The sequence below is a fragment of the Ammospiza caudacuta genome, chromosome 2, assembly GCF_027887145.1.
Source record: "Ammospiza caudacuta isolate bAmmCau1 chromosome 2, bAmmCau1.pri, whole genome shotgun sequence".
In the NCBI taxonomy this organism is placed as follows: domain Eukaryota; kingdom Metazoa; phylum Chordata; class Aves; order Passeriformes; family Passerellidae; genus Ammospiza; species Ammospiza caudacuta.
Genome location: NC_080594.1, coordinates 4340702 through 4360689, shown reverse-complemented (window position 1 = coordinate 4360689; position 19988 = coordinate 4340702). Strand labels below are relative to the sequence as shown.

Below are 19988 nucleotides of genomic sequence, written 5' to 3'. Positions count from 1 at the left end.
GCCAACAGTCCCAGCAAAACTGGAGTTGTGCAGTGAGAGGAATCTCAAAACTTGTTTCCTCTGCTGTTTCCCTGTCTGTGTAAGGCCTGTGAAGGATGTGTGTCACCCTGAATTCTCCTTACACATTTAACAATTCAGTTTGTATGGAATCACAACTTTCCTTTGATCTTGAAGTCACACAGAAGTCATTTAGAGCCCCTACCAAACATACTTTGTCACTGCAGGTCAGTTTTCAATGGGTCATGATTCAGTAAATGAAACACAGAAATATTTCAAAGCATTTCTCAGTACAGGTTGCTTTCACAGCAAATCTAAATTTTTTACCCCATTCGTTTTGGAATCAGAACTGCTAAAAACCAAAAAGCAAGTAATGAACAGATATATATTTAACTGGGGATGTAACACTCCATTGAGTGCTGTCTGTATTATTTTTCCCTAAACTTTAAGGATAGAAGTAAACAAAATAAAGGAGATCTATTCTGTAACAGTGCATCTTCAGATATGAAGCAAATCTAGAAGAAAGGTACATTAAAGGCATAACCTTCACCTCAGAAAATTATAACTCCCTGATGTTACAGGATTAGAATGGATATTATCACAAGACTTTTATTTTATTAGGTTCTTTGGCTTCCACTAAAACAAAGTTTTACTATCTTTAGATCCAGGAAGAGTGAGATTAAAATAACAATTTCATAGCTTGTCTTTCATGTCAATGACAGAGGCATCATCAAGTGCAGGAGTACAATTAACACATGCTGAACATAACCTCTGAATAAATTAGCAGCTTCCTAAACAGCTAAAAAAAAATCAAGCGGTCCCAGGTCTTCTTTGTACAGTTCCTCTCACCTGTCGATTTCCATGTTTTTCTTTTCGCTGCTCTGCCGGCGCTGATTTACGTCCGGCTGATTTATTACCGGAGAGAGCTCAGGGACGCCACTTGTTAGGTTTTCTGTGCTGTTTAGGTGGCCTGGAAAGGCCCAGAGATGGCCTTGAAGAGCCCGGCGCTTCAAAGGACGAGGAGAGACTTCTGATCTTGTCTCGGTCTCGGTGTTTATTAATTGTTTATCTAAAAGATTTTCTTTCAGCCCGACAGAGGTCTGCACAGCAAGTCAGCCATGGGCACACTCCCCAAGCCCCCGGGCGGTCACTTATCTTTATACCCGAAGTTACGTGTACAATATTTATCATTTCTCCCCAATACCTTCTACCCTTATTAACCGGTGCACTTTTAGTAATAGCCAATCCCAAAGTGCCACCATCACCACAGAAGATGGAGGCCAAGAAGAAGAAGAAGAAGGACAGGACACGCCCCAATTCCTCCATCTTACTTCTTTAGACCCCCCTGTACCAAAATCCTAAACCCTGTGTTTTACACTTTAACTAACTTATCCCTTCACCATTCACCCAGTGAATTCCTCCCAGTCCTCATACAGGTCTCATCTCCTGTGTAGGATCAAAATCCTGCCACCAGACACTTCTGGCAACATTCCAGGACTCCCGAGCCCGCCAAGGGTGGTCTCGGTCACTCTGCACCTCCATCCTGAGGTGCTGAGATCCCACACTCACCAATTTATTTCTACTTAATAAAAAAAAAAAAAAAGTAAAGATCTGTGCAAATATAAGATTTGTGAAAATATAGGTCATTGGGGTGATGCTCTGGGAATCTTTTGACAAAAGGGAAGGTTGTGTGAGGATTTTCCTATATGATTTTGTCCCTTTCACCTTTAGAAGGCTCTCCTTAAAAGTTTTCTTGCCTGACTACTTGCACTGAAAAAGCAGTAGCTAATTTGGACTTGTAAAGTGCTCCCATAAAAGGAAGTGATGAAACCTGAATGTTTTTCAGGAGACATGGTCTATCAATCTTCTGTTCTGTGACATGTTCAGCAGGACCAGAACACTTCTCTAAAGCCATGACCTTATTGCATCTTGCTGGTTTTTCAAGCTTAAATGTCTAAAATGAGAATTATTTTCCAATTTCTTTCTCTTGGCGAAGCAAAATATACTAGAGCCTTAATATCCAGCGAAAAGCAAAAATACTAGAGCCTTAATATCCAGATTTTTAAAGAAATTCTGTGGTCAATAAATCTGCAGAATTGCAAAATCTCATTTTAAGACTAATTTGGAAAGCATAGGTTATAGAATAAACCATTTTGCTACTACAAGATTATACAAGAATATTACAGCTTCAGAATTTCATAAATAATGACATTCATCCCTCAGGGACTGTAAAAGGCTGTTACCAAGTGCTTTAAAATGAATTAAACTGAAGGAGGCAGCTGAACAACTTGCAGTTCCAAGCTTTATTATCTGTACAACATCCAAAGCAGGGGAAAGAACCCCTGTTTCTTTCACTTTTTTTGGATGCATGATTTGGAAAGCTAGAAAGAAATTTCCCTCCTCTTGGATATTGGGATTGATTAACTGGTGAACATAATGACTACCAGCAGTTTTTTTGTTACATGATGTCAAACTTGAGATCATCAGCTACAGAACAGACAGAAACCTAAGGTGTATAATAACTTGTGCTTTAGACTAGATGGAGATCAATGGTAAAATTTAAAGCATTGAATTATTTACACCGAGACTTTGACAAGATTTCATCCCACAGTAGCTTTTCTACACTTCTGTTCAGATAAAGAATTTTCAATGTTTTTAAAGTCAAAAGGGGAATGGGTTCGACCAAAGGGATTTTTCACATCTAAGAATCTCATTCTCAGTGCTCAGGTTTGAAGATAAACAGGATAAATGTTGACCTTGCAGCAGCTGACGTTCATGAATGCATGTGTAATAAGTTGAAGCTAAGAGCCAGATGTCAATGAAGTCAACATTTTACCTTGCTCCAGGGAAAAGGCTGATCACAACTAGAGAAAAAGATAGAGTCCACTGCCTGTTCAGTTTTAATAAAATGTAAATAATCTCTGGTTTAATAACAGAAACCTCACCCACCTTCCTGTATATTATACAAAAAGGAGCTAATTGAGCAGTCTAGAAATTTAATCTGTGCAAACCACACATCCCTTTCTGCATTCAGCAGGGCATATGTGATACTGAAAGTGAAACAGGAGTATTCAGTCACTTAAAATTCTGATGTGCAGCCTGGTATTACTGCGTGGGATCAGAACAAAGGTCTCACAGCACAGACAGAGGCTGCTGATAGAACTGAAAGGTCACAGCACCAAATACAGCTCGACTCAGTTCCCCATTTCAGTCTTTACGCTTGTGGGAGAACTTGCAGGAGATTTAGATCATGTAAAGAATATTATATGCTCTGGGAAAAACTGAAGAGTTGGTCTCTTCCTTGAGTTTCAACATTTTAACAAAGAATATAGGAGGATAATTGTAAATTTTAAGACAGACTTGATAAAGTAACTCTGGGAATTCATTCCTTGAAGAGGGGCTGAACCTTAAACCAAACAGCAAGAAGAGATGGAGCAGAAAAATGTGTATGGGTGAGATATAATTGCCAAATACTTTAAAGTATAACTTGGGTACAGAGTTAGGTTGGAGTTAAGCTGAGAAAAGAAACTAACTAAAAATAATTGCCTTGAATGTCACAGCCATCAGAACTGCAAGTAGTAAATTATCAAGAACTTTTGGACATGACTTTTTCCACTGCAAAAACAAACTGGAAACTGCTTTCAGGAGAAGAACAGTTTTAAAAATGTCATGACCAGAAATGCTGGGTTTTTTTTGTTTTTTCAAGTATTTGTGATTTTACTTTGGCAGTTTCAGATTGAAATATTTTGGTTCTTGAAAGAAAATAATTTTTGTTTAAAAATTTTAAGTTACAGAAATTAAAAATGAGAATTAATGTCCAAAATAAAATGTCAAAACAGAACAAATTTAGAAGTGAATTTATTAACTGACTTGTTAAAAGAGAAGATGTTGATTGTTGGTTTCACTTAGGTGAAAACTGTAAACATCTTTTAATAGTAATTCTCTTGTGATAAGAAACCCATGTTTTATCCAATTGAAATGTGTAGTACAGAATTAGAGAGAATGCACAGAGATCTTTAGGACTGCTGAGAATTATACTGATATGTTATGTCCCTGAGCAGTTACTGAAGAACTGTGTGGGAATTTGTACTCTCCCTGCCTCAGCCATGGTGCTTAAACTGTATCTTGTATGCATGGAAATGGGTTTAAATTTCATTGCAACCTGTTTGCAAGTCCTGTTAGGTGAATATTGTTGAAATTGACAAATTACCTATGTAATTTTATAAAATAAAAATCACAAAAATAAAACCCATAAAAGTAAAATATGTCAAAGCACACACTTCCATGCAAGAAAGCAGAGAAGCATGGAGAGAAGAGTTTTCATAAATGAATTAAACTCAGATTAAGGACACAATTTTAATCTGAGCTAAAACAATTAATCCTTGTCTGTTGTATTCAACTGAAACCAGCAGTTACACAGATGTGGAATGTGGCTCAATCTGCTTTATAATCTAAAACATCAATATCTATAGTGTGTCTGAAGCAAGGGAAGAAATAGAAGAAAGCAAACTGAATGTTCCCTGCAGAGCTCAGCCCTCTGGGGGCTCTCCCAGGCTCGTAATTCCAGAGGTGCACAGCTCCAGCTGCAGATGATGTGGCCCAAGCAATCAGGTAAACTGGGGCACTCCAGCACTATGGACAGCAATGTGAAACACAATTTTCTCTTTCACTTTCTCTCTCTCCTGTCTGCTACCACAACTGGTTTTATTTCTCTAGGATTATTCCACAACATTTTCTAGTGCATAAAACACTTAGCAACACTGGGGATATTTCCATGGTTATCAGTGCAGTAACATATCATTGAATGAGGGGTTTAAACTGTAAAATACCCTTCCTTTCTAGAGTGACTAAGATATATGAAACAATATAAAAAAAAGGATTGCAGGGCATCATCTTTCATACTGTCTACATCTTATCAACAGATCTTCCTCTTCTCCCTCTCTGCCAGTGATCCTCCTCCAGACAGAAAAGCCTATCCAAAGCCAGCCTCTCCTTTTCCTCCCTCATACTCCTCCAGTTTTCTATTTGAGAAAAAGTTTTTCTCAGTCTTCTCTATTCAGAAGTTATATGCCCATAGAAAGAGATTCTGATCTAATTTCACCCTCAGTGACTGAGAATCCATGACAATAACTATGGCACATGCTGAGTGACACAGTGTTTTGAATACATCTGAAACAAAACAAAAAAGCCCCAACAAACCAGGCAAAAAATCAATCCTACACAAAAACTGATAATGAATTGATTTCCTAAAACTTATGAAAAGCAGTATTGCCATGCCTAGAGATGTTTTTACAGTAGGGATAGTTTTACCTGCCCCAATGACTCTTTCAATACGAATTCTTGAAGGATCAATCTCCTTGGCAAACTCATGGACAGCAAGAGATGGATCTTCGTAAGTGTCTGGATCTATGTATGTTTTGAGTCCTGGGAAATGTACTGCAAGAAAGAGAGAACAAGAGGAATCAGGAACTCCTTGACATTCATGCATTGCAACAATAGTTTTCTTTACTTTTTTTTTACTAGATAATTGAAAGGACTGAAAATAATATCTTCCAGGTTTAAAATTTCAGAAGCCAACAGAAGAAGCTGGTCACTTGAAAAAGGCTCTGCAGAGACACCAAGTGGCGGCTCAATGATATGGGGAAAAGCACGGCCTCAAAACAACAGTGATTATTGCCAAAGCAATTCATCTTCCCCTTTGCTGCTCCTTGGGCAATTGAGGCAATCTGTCCTTTGCTTTGAAAACAGTTGTTTCTAGTTCTCCCCCTTCATTTAGGAGTAGATGGCTGAACATCCTGTTTTGCCAAACAGGTTGAATCTTTGAGTTCCCTTTCTCTAAGGATGAGTCCAGGAGGGCTGTGCTGCTTTGTTCTCTTCTGATCAGCTGGAACAGCCAGAGAGCCAGGTGCAAGACGACAACAAAAATATCCAAATCCATTTTCAAGATAATTTCTGTCTGTTTCCTTGGAGATGGCCATGGCAGTAGTGGGTTGGTGCCAGATTGCTTTGGCAGGCTCCAACAAGCTGTCATTTTCTGGCATGGCTGATATCCCTTGTGTTCCTGAGTGTAGCATGTTCAAGAACTTGTGCTGTTTCTTCTGGACTATTTGTGTGGGAATTCTTTTAGGCTGCTGCCATATTGTGATTAAGTTCTGGAAAACTCAAGTTGATCTAATAATCCATCAATTTATCAGGACAAAGAGAGGCATCTGCAGCTGGGTCCAGAAAATCCTTTTAAAAAGAATGAAGCATTTCTCAGCCTTCTTTCTCCTGTCAGTTAATAGCTGAGCCTAAAACAGTAATTCCTCTTTATTCTTGGTTCTGTGGAGCACATATATGAGTAGAGACTTGCCCCCTCCAGTGCGATGCTGAGATCACTACAAATGAATGGGAAGGCTCTGAGATGAAGCTTTGTGTCAACATGAAATACAGTCACCATTTACCCTGGCCTGAAAGACACTGAGTGAGGCTTTTTTCAAATTCAGTCACGGTCTCAAAGGCATATATCAAACTCTCCAGGAGGAGGGTTTTTGTCTTACATTATTTCTGACCATGCTTGGAAACAAATGACAAAACCATCTTTCTAGGCAGTATACTTTATGGGCAAATGTGCCCTCTTCCTTGACAGCAAGAGACACTTGGCTCGATATAGTGGTGTCACCTGAAAAAATATTTTACTTCTGGTAACTTCTGTGTTGATCATAGCATTTCCAGAGATGTTATCAAAATGATGAAAGAATAAAATCTGATACCCTTTGCGCAATACCCTTTGAATAAAAAAAAATACATTTAAATTGTTACTCTAACAGGAAACAGTGAAGCAACTAATTTAAAGTAGGCAGCTAAACTAAGCTATATAAACTAAGCTATAGAAACTAATTATTGCCCATGAGAGATCACCAGGATTTTATCTCACTGTACTGATCAGTGAGCAGGAACATGAGGGAAGACAACCCATTCCACTTCTTATTTCTTGGCTGGCTGGAAGTGTAGATCCCTAAATCCAAAGAGAACTAGAAACAAATAAGTCATACAGTCACCAGGAGAGGAATTTTGAGGCAGAAATCTCATGTCCAGAACAACTGAGAATTTAAAGAAATAAACCTGAAAATCTGCTAAATATTATAAGCTGAATACCAAAAATCCCTTCAATAACAGATTTAAGTGAAATTGCAAACAAAAATAAAGACCATTGATGATGCAGACAAGAAGGAACTACTCAAATAACCTGATTAAAACATCAAGGGCAAAATGTGTTCAGGAAACAGTGGGCTTTCTTCATTTAAAACATTATATAGACATTATATAGTGTTGAACTACTTACAGTGTCCATTTTGCAAATGAGCCCTTCTTTTCTCCTCAGATTTCATTTTGGCCTTTATGTACCACTGGCATCTTTCAAGAAAAACAAGCGAGGTTTTATATAAAATACTTGCCATGAATAAAACAGATGTACACCGAGTTTTATCTGCAATTTTATGAAAGCTAAGTTCTTTGCCTTTGGAAATATATTTACTTATGAATCTAAAGAGGGAAATATGCATGATGAAATACAAATAGATTATAAACAAAGAAAAACAAATCATGGTTGAATGATTAGCATGACAACGACTATCTGAGTTTAAGTTTGATGTAATACTTTTTTTTATGTTTGACTCCTCCAGGGAATTCTGATACTTCAATAAATTATTACTTTCCTGTGTTCCTGTTTGCATACATAGACCTGTAGTAATTAAACCTTATCCCACTAACTTTCATATACAGTGGGTAAAATACTCTCTCATTTTCTTCATACAGAATTATAATGACTTCCCCATGTTTCATGAGAAAAGAAAATATTTTTTCACATCAGGACCCCTTTTTTCTCTTTTGCTGAGTGGCTTTGTGTAGTTTGAGCTGCTGAACACTGCCTACCTGCAGGTCTGATAATGCTGATTTAGGAGGTCATAGGCAGGACCAACTGTTTCAGTCAAGAAAAAACAAAGTATTTGCTCTTGGTCCTAAAGCTCTTTGTCACTCACTGAGCAGCCTAAAAATTACTGTTTAGAGGGACATCTTTTGGTTTAAGGGATAGCAAAGGGTTGTTGAGGCTCTGATGCCTGTGGAGAACAGCAGTGCCTGTGGACGTGTGTGAACATTAACAGCATTATAAAATTAAACAAAAATAATTACAGTCAGTAAACCTATTTTAAGAGTGAAGATCTTGGAGGAATAGGTGAACACACCCACCTCATTTCAATGGTTTGTTTAAACTGCTAAAACACAGTAGGAACAGTCACAAGTTCATTCACTGCTACACAGGTGATGAGGAGGAAATTAAGGGCAGAAACTCCCAAAGCTGATGTGCCCTTGTGGGGGAATGCAAACCAGTGGATTCTCAGACCCTGTGGAAACCCTGAGATTGAACACCAGTTGCTGGGACTCCCTAAGGATGCCAGTGCCATTTTTAGGACCTGAACAAGTGGTCTGTAGGGTGCCACCTGTCCAGAGCCCTAAACACAAGTTCTTACACTCCAAGTGCTTGCCCAAGGGGACAGGCAAAGAAACAAGACTTCAAATTCACCCAATCCTCCTAAAATTCCATGTGGCCCCAAAGTTTGACTACAGAAGCCAGTGACTAATCACCAGTGGAGGAGTCTCCTCATTCTCTGCTCATGCTGGCTGCAGAACAATGGGAGATAAGGCTGAATCAGATTGAGCTTTAACATCCCATGTCCTGAAACTGAGCCAGGAGCCCAGTCCTGTGTGTTGAAGCCTCTGTTGCTTCCATATTCCTATCTGCAATTGACAGCCCTGCTTCCTGCTGGCTCCTGGTGGATAATGACCCAGCAGAGTGCAGAGGCAGGTGCTCATTTCACCCAGCCTCTCCACTCTGAATAGGCTCATCAGCAGCCCTGAGACTCGACAGCTCATCAAATTGGTAATTCTAAACAGTGAAGCAGAGCACATCTGTAGGGTACCAGTGCCATTTTTCATGCTGAAATTTGCCTCCAGTCCTAGAGTAAATTGAGTATTTATTCAAAATCTCCTTGCTCTGTCTTCTGTGGAACATGCTCTTATCACTGCATTTAAGCAGCACACCAAAATGAATTCCTATCTTACATAATTGAAATGGTCCCATTGAGTAAGGCAGTAGAAAGCTAAGAGAATCTCTGATATTCTTAACAGTAGAAAACAGGAGGAAGAAACAGAAAGAAAACAATTTCCATATTTTTTTTTTCATTCCCAAGTTTAGTGATTTTTTTTCTAAAGGAAGTGTTTGAGCTGTTTCAGGATTTCACATATAGATTCCACACAATCATTTTCTCTGGAAATTTGTCTCTGTCTAAATAATTCCTCTCTCTTCTGAAACATCCTACTCTTTGTCACCTTCTGTAGTAATTGCAGGAATATTTACTCAGCCTCTAAGATTATCTAAGGCCACAATATGTTCCAAGGTTAACTGCTCTCATTACCTTCACCAGAATGCTAGATTTAACTGGTTTTATTATTTAGCATAGAGAACATTAAGTCACATAATGGCAGCTACTGCAGTGCCATGTTTAGGCTATCGCAAAAAAATCTCTGGCCCGCACTGATAGAACTTCACTTTGTGTTCAAATTAGAGGTAATGCTATACCAACAAAACAGATGTGTAATTACAAATCTAAAAGTGCAGCACCCTCTGTTGATATCTGAGCAGTGCACTACCTAAAGTTTTGCAATTGATAGTTATGAGATTTTGTAAAATACACTGTGAGGATTTTTTCCTTATTTTTCTCCTTCTTTTTATTTTTCTCTTTTCCATGTAATGCCAGAGCCTTGAGGGCACAGCAGGTATACTGCATTTTTAAATGATCACTCTGAAGGCAAGAGGTCCAGAAACTTATTTCTAAATACCCATACTACTTCTTGATTTCACATAATTTCTTATCTTCCCAAACTGTGTCTTTATGAAAACCCACACTCACAAAAGAACTGTATGACCAGTGCTGAACAAAGAGGATATTCCACCTTGTCTAACCCTAATTGTAGCTCTTGAAAATGTGTTTTAATGACTTGAATATTATTCTTAAATTCTTAATTTTAGATGGGACTATATGAGAACAGTGTTTTCATTACCTGCCAGTGATGAGGAAGAATAAGGTGAGGATGACCAGCAGAGTGAATCCACCCACAGCAGCAGTGGCAATTACAAGAATCTGTCCCTGCTCTGCAGCCATATCAGAAGCTGAAAGAGAAGCACAGAGAAAAGGGGTTGATGCTCCATCCATCATCCAGGGATTTTGGAGAATGGCTGAAATAATTTCAATGGTCAAATGTTGCAATTTGTTTTTAATGTTTTCCTCAGTGTTCAGCAAGGGCATCAGATGCAAATGTGTCTGTGAAGTAAGAAACCATAATCCATATCCCAACTAGGATGGGGGGAGAAGATGTTTGCAGGTTTCTGAAAGGAGGATTTGTCATTATCAGACACTTGCAATTTACTAAAGTTTGAACATGACAGGATTTTGGACACAAAATTGTATTTTCTTCCTTAGCTTATCTCAATCCTGCACCTAATTCAGAAGTTGTCTCCATCCCCCTGTCCCAGTGAAGTCAGCAGCAGTGCTGGGTATGTGAAGATACTAAATTGGGTTCAGGAGAAAGGAAAAGCAAAACCCCCACACCTAATTTGTAGCTACACATTTTCTTCAGCATGTCTGCTGTTCAGTTTCATTGTCACAAAATACACATAATTTATCATAACATGCTTTGGTGATTAGCAACACTGTAGTTGACAAAAAAATAAATGCTTATGCCTCTTGTTTTTCTCTCTGTTTTTTTGTAGGATGTTTAGGAGCTAAAAAGATCACCTGAAATGATCCACTCACTTGCTAATTTTGTTAATTTGTAGTGTGTAATATTAAATTTTTACATGGAGTATTTACCTCCTTATAGTCCAGGTGGTCCTCACTGTCCAAATACTACATGAGCAGAAAAAGAATTAGGCTCCTTTTTTCTGTCTCCTGTCTTGTGACTCCAAAGTTTTATTTGTTAAACTCTGTTCCACTTGAACATTTACACCACATGACATTTACCCAATTCTTACTATTTCCATGGGAAATTAAACATTGTATTGAAAGAAGAATAAATAATTCAATTCAATGGCTTCTGAAAACAGGAGTAAATACAGGAGAAAAGGGAATAATTTTTACATAAGGGAAGCAACTTTGATTTGCTAAACTTGCAAACAATTCAATAAGTGAAATTTTCAGCTTTCTTCAGGCATCAGGTGATTAAAGCTTAAGGAAATCACCCAGGCTGCTGTCTAGAAAGCTCAGCAGGTGATATTGTGTCAATTTGTAGCTGATGCAGCTCAATGCAATGAACACATTGCTATCCAAAGCCTCATAAAACACTGTTTCCTAGAAAAGCATTTGGCTTCTAACAAGATTTGCGTGTGGCTTAAAAACTCATGGTGTAAACTGGCTTTGTAAGAGCAATTTTCAGCAAAACAAACTTTTTAGGTTTCTGCCATTAGCTTTCTGTCCAAATAATTTGATGGAAGCATGCACAGGCAGTAAATTACAAGGGATTCAGTGGCCAGAAAAGTTAAATATACACATCTTCCAAGAAATGATGGAGCAAATATTGACTGAACAGTTAAATGATATCTAGTGATGTTATGGCAGTGGATTCCAGCTCTGTGTTACCTTCCACTCAGGCTCAGGTTTAGTTGGAGAAATGCAACATAACAAATATCATGCCACACAAGTAACAATGCCAATGCTGAATACAATTTTCAGACTAGTGAGGGTTGTGCTAAATCTGGCAAAGATTATTAAAGTCAGGCAAGGTTTGAAGTTGCGCATGGAGAAGGTTTCAGAGAAATCTTTCCTGCCCATCTCTGAAGTGGAGAGGACAAACTGCAGCTCTCCTTTTGTTTTTAATAGGAAGAAGATGTGTGCAAAAATAGTGAATTTGGCAGGAGGAAAGCAAAACACAAGCACAAAATTAACAGCAAAATTTGTCAAAAGACAAATTAACTGTGATTTTTATCAACAGACATTCATTGCCAAAGCAACAACCCAGGAACCTTCCTGGTGCAAATGTAGGGGCTGATTCCATGGCCCAAAGAAGCAGCAGCACCTTTGTACCATAAGTACCAAGATGAAGATGTGTCCTGGATAATTTCTAGATGGAGCTGCTCTTTTTTTTTGTTCCAGCTAAAACAGAAACCAATCCACCATTTAATAACATACATTTTTCTATGAGGAACCAAAGTCACATTTATAGAGGGGAGAAATTCAGACTGATTTATGTTCTTTCTGCCTGTAAACAACACAGATTTTTAGCTGAGACTCTACCTACTTGAAAAGTGATAATTCTGTTTCTCTTGTTTGTATTTTACAGAGTTGAAGACATGAGGATTTCTTTTTTCATGTAGTTAAATCACTACAAGGAGTTTTCAAGCCTGAAACTTCCAGATGACCTTAATTTACCTGTCAGATAAAAATGTCAAATGACAGACAAGAATAATTGGAAAATGTGAATTTGTTAAAAACTGACAGAGAGGCTGGTAAGGCAAAATGATGTAAATATTTGTACACAGACTTATCACATACAAGTAAAAAGTTCCACAAAAAACTATTTAGGCATTGAGAAGACAGTAATCAGAGACTCTCAATACCTAGAATTTTTACAGAATTTTACCATTCTAAATTAAATTCTATGTGTCTCTCAACTCTCTGCTGTTTTCTCATTTCTCCAGCTTTGTCTTATGGTGAAGTTGTAAATACTAAGAGCATTATTTGTTTCTGTTGCGCACGCTCTTGAATATTTTCTGTCACTTCCTGGTTTTCCTTTCTTATTTTTTTCTGTGTATATTTGTCTGTGACCCTGTGTTTCTCCTCACAACTACTGGATCATACAAGACAGAAAAACAAAAAAAGAAATGAGTTCCTGCAACATCATTTCATATCTTTGTGTGTACACAGAGTGCTGCATCTAATCACAGAAGTACACAGCATTTTTTTCCAGAATCTCATGTTGGACAATATGGCCAGCATTCCTATAGCTAAAATCAATATTTTGTTGTCTCTGCACTGTCCAGGGCACCTGAACTTTATCATAAACCATGAGCAGAGCTCAGGGAGCTTAGCACCCCTCTAACTGGGCTGACGGCTTAGTCTGGTTCTATTTAGTCCACCTGTCTCCTAAGTGAGTTCACTTGGAAAGAAAACACTTAAAAATGAGTAGTTAAGACAAGAAAAAGGGAGAATATATGACTTATCCAAGATGTTTCAGTAGTTTACTGCAATGTTTGGGTGGCATAACTCTTCAAGCACATTTTACCTGCTACTGATGTGATTAGTCCAAGTGATTTTAAATCTACAGCATGGATTATATATGCACCCAGTAGCTTAGAGCCAGATAAACTCCTCACTGCCATTGCTCTCCATGCTTAACTCATGCTATATGCCTGAAATGATGCTTGAAGTTTCTAATTGCATTGTTTCAGCTTCCTTGCTCAACACCATGCCCAGAAATCCCCTCTGCATCCAGCCTGGTGTCAGTTCTGCCCCTACAATCCACTTTTTACATCCATGCCCTGTCTCACCTTCTCTCTACCTTCTTCATCCAAATGTAAGGAGGAGGAGCAGCTTCCCTCCCCTCTGGGCTGAAGGGAAATACCCTGAGGCTTCCTCTTTTCCTCACTGGGCACACTGGAAGAAATTGTGCAGATGTTTCAGTCCCAGTGCAAGAGGCTGAAAACCAGAGAGAATCTTTCAGCTCTGCTCTTTCTTTGAGCACATTTCTCCAAAACATTTTACAAGTTGGTGTATTTGGTATGAAAGAGCTGGAAGCCCCAATGACAGCTCACTTCTGTCTCCCAGCTACATCCCTTGGCCACTTCAATTTGACATCAATCAGGCATCAGACCCTCCAGCAGACTGGAAGATAAAAAAGTGACAGCAAGACAGCCAGACTGATAACAGTGAGCAGCTGCAAGACTGATAAGTGTGGACAGTGAGTGCTGGAGCTCTAACAGACAGGAACAGGCTGTCAGGGGGATTTACAAGGCACTGTAAACAACAGTGCTTAAGAACAACAGGTAAGAAAAACACAAAGTCTCATTAGGGCAACCTTTACATTTTCACAAGTGCAAATGTATTTCCTGTGCAGTTCCTGTGATACAGTGAGCTGATGGGCTCCAGCCAAAGGGGAAATGAGAAGGCAAAGGTGAACCTAAAAGGGACTGTCACTAGCATAAGAATGTAAAACTTTTTGGTGCCTATCCACTTGAAATACTTCTTCAAAGTGTTTCCCCCTAATATCCCTCCTGGCCAGTGGATACATGGAAAGCCTGTGCAGCCAGTTTGAGATCTCAGTGAGGATGTTGCTCTTGTTTAGGAAATGCAGAGGAGAAGTGAAGTCTGGGTTTTCTGGAGACATGCAGTGGTGCAACCAGATTTGATTCCCAAAATCAAATGTGAAGAAAAAATGGCTAAAAGTATTAAACACACCGAGGAAATCATTAAAGACTAAATGAGACATTCTTTGGTATCCAGAGCTGACTAATACTGAACGAACAGTAGGATTTGGCAGAGGTGGGGAGACATCTAACAAGAAGTTTCTAAATATGAGATATGTGTCATCTGATTTGTTTTTGTTTCAATAAGGAATTCAATTTACTATTGTCAAAACATTAAAAATCATAAAAAACCCAAGAAAACTCAATTTTGCATTGGTAATACTATAGATTTTTCTAAAAATCCTTAGGATAGCTTCTCTGTCATGGCATGAACCAGGGCATGTGCTTAAACCTGCACTGGAATCAATGATTCAGGACCCTTTTCTTGGGCTTTGGAGTTCTGGAAAGAATGGAGTCACATCAAGTGGCAAACCCAAAATAGCTTGATTTGAGGATGAAAAGTTAGAGATAGATTTTTTGGATGTAGGAAGACGGAGAAGAATGTGAAAATTCAGCAGAATTTTCTGGCAATACACAAAAATCACCACCTGAGACTATGGTAAAGAAATTAAAGTTATTGATCCATCAAGACTGCAGTTTCAGCCAATTATTTTTTCACAGTCTTCAACTTTATAAAACACCTAATCAGGTATTCCATTAGCATTTCTGAAATGTATTGTTAATAATTTAAAGTATACAAAGTCTGCACTGCTTTTGGATTAAATATCATAATTCACATTTCACATTCACAAATTCACATTTATTACTCTGTCCAGCCCAAGCAAAAGTACACAGTGCATAAATGTGCATGAATGCTACTTTGTCCCTTAGGTCCCTTTCAGAACAAGCCAACCATTCCACCTGCAGATTATTTTTTCCTAATGATGAGAAGGACAAGAAGCAAAATACCTTGATTTTAGAACAAGCCCTGCTTAGGCATGAAAACTGCCCAAAAGCTGTAAATTGTCCAATATTTTAAAAATTCCTCTGTGCAAAAGGACCTCTGAGGTAATGTAAATAAAAAACTTCTCTAGGAAAAAAATAAAAATAATCATTAATTAAAAAAAAGAACCCAACAAAATCAACCAACCCAAAAAAGATATTCCAAAACCAGCTGGTTAGAAGAGAGGAGAAAAAAAAAAACAGAGTGGTTACAGTCAGAGATTAAAGCATCTCTGCCCTAGGAAAAATGTTTTTCTTAATTGTCAGAACACATTTCATTCTCTGTTAGGAAGGAGCAGAGTGTTTCTGTGGTGATTCAGATAGCTGGTAATTCTGACAGATAAAAGCAGGAGCTACAAGTGAGGTTTGTGCTCCAATTTAAAGCCCCAGCAGTGGCAGCTGTGTGTGTGCTGGGGTGCATGAAAACCTGCCAGCTTTGCTACCAGTGCTTTGCCTGTAAGGTGCCGAAACAGAGACTGAATAAAATGGCAACAAGAAACAAAGTCACAAGTGGTGGTTGCTGTGCTTTGGAAAGGTTTCACATTTCCCAGGCACAGTTCTGGGCTTTAAAAAGGGGAGAAATGCCTGTTAGCATCCATTCATCCATTCCTGCTTCCTTGAGGAGAATTTTTATGACTATCCTAGGTAGCTCCATTTCCTATCAAAAAGAAAACACAAATTTTACTCTTATGGATGCTCCACTTATTTTTCTTTGCAGCAGGGAGAAGAGTTCACAGCAGAGCTCCCCAGGCTGTGGCTGCCTCAGTCTGTGGTACAGTAAGTGAGGGTGCTTCCCAAAAAGCACATAGGCATTAATAACTAACTTCTTCCACTACTACTGCAGATTGGCTCTTCTCTCCCTCATGCACCACCTTCAGCAATCCCACCAAAATGTTTTAGTGCTGCTGGTGATGATGTAGCTATTTTACCCTTTATAACTTTATAACTGAAGTGACCCAGGTAGTGTTTCACCCAGGACACTGTCCTGCCAAAGGACAATGTGTTTTAGGACATTGACATACACATGTCACAGCTAATGAATCATTAATTTTCTGTAATTAGGCTATCAAAGAAAAAACTTAATTTTGATTTCTTGCTATAGCACCATCTATTAACAAATTCTGATATTTCATTTGGCAGGGAGCTGAAGGATGCTACAATTTAAGGTTGATTAAAGAGGATTTTTATCAAATGCAGGACATATAATATTTTTTGTTATTTTCATGAGACTGCTGGTTGATAAATTCTCTTTTCATAACACAGACTTTTAAATCACTCTATTCTTCCCAGCCTTCTCATGAAAATGCTACTTTTGAGTTAATTCAAATATAATTCAAAGTCCACAAAAAGTAATTGCTAAAGTGGAATTTTCACCAAGTGACTTGTTTCTAGTGAGGAGGGTTGGAAAGAGTTGCAATAGACTGCCTTGGCCTAATATTATTTGCTTTCTTTCAGAAAAATTGAGAAAAATGTATATTAAAAAAATGAGAAAATTTTCAGCTGAGCCGCCCACTGCCAGAACAGTAAATGATGAAGAGAGATTTCTGCACAGCAGGAGTAGAACTGGTTTGTAAGACAGACGCAGGCCAGCAAGGGCAAACTAATATTTATGGGTAGTGACAGAACCAAGCAGCCCAAATCTCAACACAACTCTCCCAAATCTCTCTGTGTAAATGCTACTCAGTATCTTGAAATACTGACAAAACCATGGCTGAATTCTATTTATTCAGCTATGTGAAACCATGCACTAGTTTAGGAAGCAAGAACTTAGACACAAAAGTAAAAGAAACCAGAATTATTGAGAGATAAACTGTGTTAGGTCTGTTCATGGCATCATAAACAGATGTATTTTTCCAGTCTATTTCAGTACCAGGTTCAGCTTTGATGTTATACTCAAAAAGGATGTTAAAATTAAGCTTACCAGGCAGCCAGCTGCATCAGTGCACTGAGAAGGAGAGATGGGGCCAGGATGGAGTAAGGGGAATGTCACTCCCAGGAGATTCCCTCAATACCAATGAGGGAAATGTCACTGGAGCCACAGTTTTCCTGATTTAGATGGGCAAGTGACATTTTCACAATGCGAATCCTCACAGAGGTTTAAATACTATTTTCTTTTTACATGAATTAAGCCCTGTATTTATTGCACCAGAAGATACAGACAAGATCTACCGAAATTCTTGAAAGCACCCAAGTGCTCAACTCCTATTCAAACCAATTGGCTTAAGTACCCAGCAAATTTTAAAAAGTCCAATTAGGCATTAAGCACTTGGAAATCTATCCCTGATTGATTTTTGAAATAGAAGTTAAGAAGCAATAAAAATGGAACACAAATCCCTGGGTGCTCTTAGAAGCACTTATATAGTTCTGAGTCTGTACATTAGCTTAAACAACTTGAATTCTAAAACACTAATGAAAAACATGGTATACATAATTGGCTAATTAAAGTAATTTAATTAATGAGTGTTTTAATGTTTTAATCTACTACACTAATTTCCTTTCAAATACATGTAAATACCTTTTTCTATGTTTCTTTGAACATGAAGGGCAACACATGACAGATATAAAATTGTTCAGAGCATGAACATCACACATGAAGCCTTTTTGCATATTTTGTAGGAACGGGAAGGTTTCTTGCTTCTTAGTGCCAAATTTAGTAGGTTTACTGGTTGGTGGAAATGCATATACAAGTTTCCAGGTTTTTTTGTGGAGTCTGGGAGCACTGACAACTGCAGGGTGAAGAGTCCCTCACTGGGAGCTTGTGTGAAGCTGCGGGACTTAGGGAAAGCCTGGCTAAGGGTATTTCTAGATGTCAAGAGGCAAAACTTCTGCAAGGAAAGAAAGGATCAGAGAATCCTAGAGCATCTTAGCTTGGAAGGGACCCACAAAGAAATTTTATGGAAGAGAACATTCCTTCAGCTGCAGCATTGGGCTAACTTTTCTATGTGTTGTTGTAAATCCAGAACTGTGAGTCTGAGGCTTCTTTTTTATCACATAGCACTGGTCATTTTGTGATAAACAAATGGTATGGGTTCAGCCATTCAAACTCCCCATATCTCATTGGTTTAGAATTAGATGCTACTTCTGTTGTATTTATTTTTTTTTTCCCTTCAGCGAAACTTACTTTCATCTCCAGTTTCAAATTCAAACTTCTGGCTATAGCCGCTGTATCCTGCTGCCGTCCTGACTCTGATATGAAATATGTACTTGGTGGCTGGCTTGAGACCTGTGATGATAACACTTGGAGCCTTGGACCTTGTGGAGGAATAGCTGAGCTGCTCATGCTCCTGAGGGACAAAAGAGGGAAGAAATGATATCAAGTTCAGTTGAACAATCTTTGCAAAAATGGTATAACAGAACTGAAGCTCCATATTCTTCTCATGAATGCAAAATGTGTTTATAAAAGGAGGTGCAGGTATGGATTTCTGTACTTTGGTTCTGTGCTGTAGTCAGAATGTATGATATGGCCTTGACTTTTAGATTTCAGGATTTTTTGTCTTTAACCCTGCATACAGACATGTTTTTGTGACTTGGGTTAGCAACCAACCCAACCATAGTCAAACCAGCATGAATTACTACAAGACTACATTCACAGAAGAATGGCAACTAGAATGGAAGCTCATTATTTTTGCACAATGGACAAACTAGGAGGTCAGGAAACACTACCAAGCTGCAAAATAAAGATGTGGGAGTATTCAAATACCCGCTACTCACTTCTACCCGCAGGTAGTGCCAAAATGCCGGCGCTATCCGTGGGTAGACCTGTGGGTAAAAGAAAATAGGAATTAACTTTTTCTTTAAAGCCTGTCAACTTTGAGCACGGTTCAACTGCTTCACTGCTGCTGAGCTCAATGTCTCTTTCCAGGTAGCTGTAATGTGGTCATACATGAAATTCACTTTGAAACACTATAAGGAGAAATACTCTGTGCAAACTCCCCTGTTAATCTCCTGGCAGTTGTTCCCAGGCAGCTGCTGGGAGTTCCTGAGTCTCACGGAGATCCCTGAGAATTATGGGCTCTGGGAATTACCACTGCAGACCAGCTGCTCCAGTGTGGAGACCAGAAACATCAATTTCTGTGCTTTAACTGAGTGCTGCTTTGCTAGACAGGTCTTGGATGATGCTTTTACATGAGAGGATGACTTGGAAGAAGAACATTTATTCCCTGTCATTAGTTACTTGATAAACCAGTAATCTGTTATATTTTATGAGCTGCCTTAAGGCTAGGTTTGCTCCCTTGGAGCAGGATTTGTCTCCAAACTGAGCAGGAATGTCCTTGGCATGTGCTTAACAGTCCAACTGTGACACCCACAGGGCACCATATTATTATACCATGCAGTGATATTAGAGCAGTGTAAGTTATTCAAAGGGGGCTTCCAGCCTGTTCAGAAGGAAATCTAGTTCACAGAAGAGATATAACCAGAAGAGGATTAGGTTTCAGTCAGATTCTGTTGGACTTTTAACCTCTTCTCAGCAATATGCATGCACTTTTTATATAAAAACAACAGTATTTATAAAACACTCTGAGTTAACTTCAGCCATGCATAACAAATCACTTTAGCACAGGGCAGCAGGTGGATCACTATCCCCCAGCAGGAATACAGGGAGATTGAGAAA

The 19988-nt window shown here is 38.6% G+C and overlaps 1 protein-coding gene across 3 annotated transcripts in view; it reads right to left on the bottom strand.

Annotated features, from left to right (window-relative positions):
* EPHA6 (EPH receptor A6) overlaps positions 1-19988 on the bottom strand; it is a 362947-nt gene that overhangs the window by 78821 nt on the left and 264138 nt on the right. Inside the window, exons 7-11 of one of the 3 annotated variants that reach the window (XM_058825149.1) lie at positions 19088-19135; positions 18498-18660; positions 10099-10207; positions 7322-7392; positions 5308-5433 (exon numbers count right to left, since the gene is read on the bottom strand). In XM_058825149.1, the coding sequence (XP_058681132.1) occupies positions 5308-5433; positions 7322-7392; positions 10099-10207; positions 18498-18660; positions 19088-19135 (517 nt within the window). The remainder of the gene's footprint in view (positions 1-5307; positions 5434-7321; positions 7393-10098; positions 10208-18497; positions 18661-19087; positions 19136-19988) is intronic. The other 2 variants (XM_058825150.1, XM_058825151.1) reach the window with 2 other exon arrangements.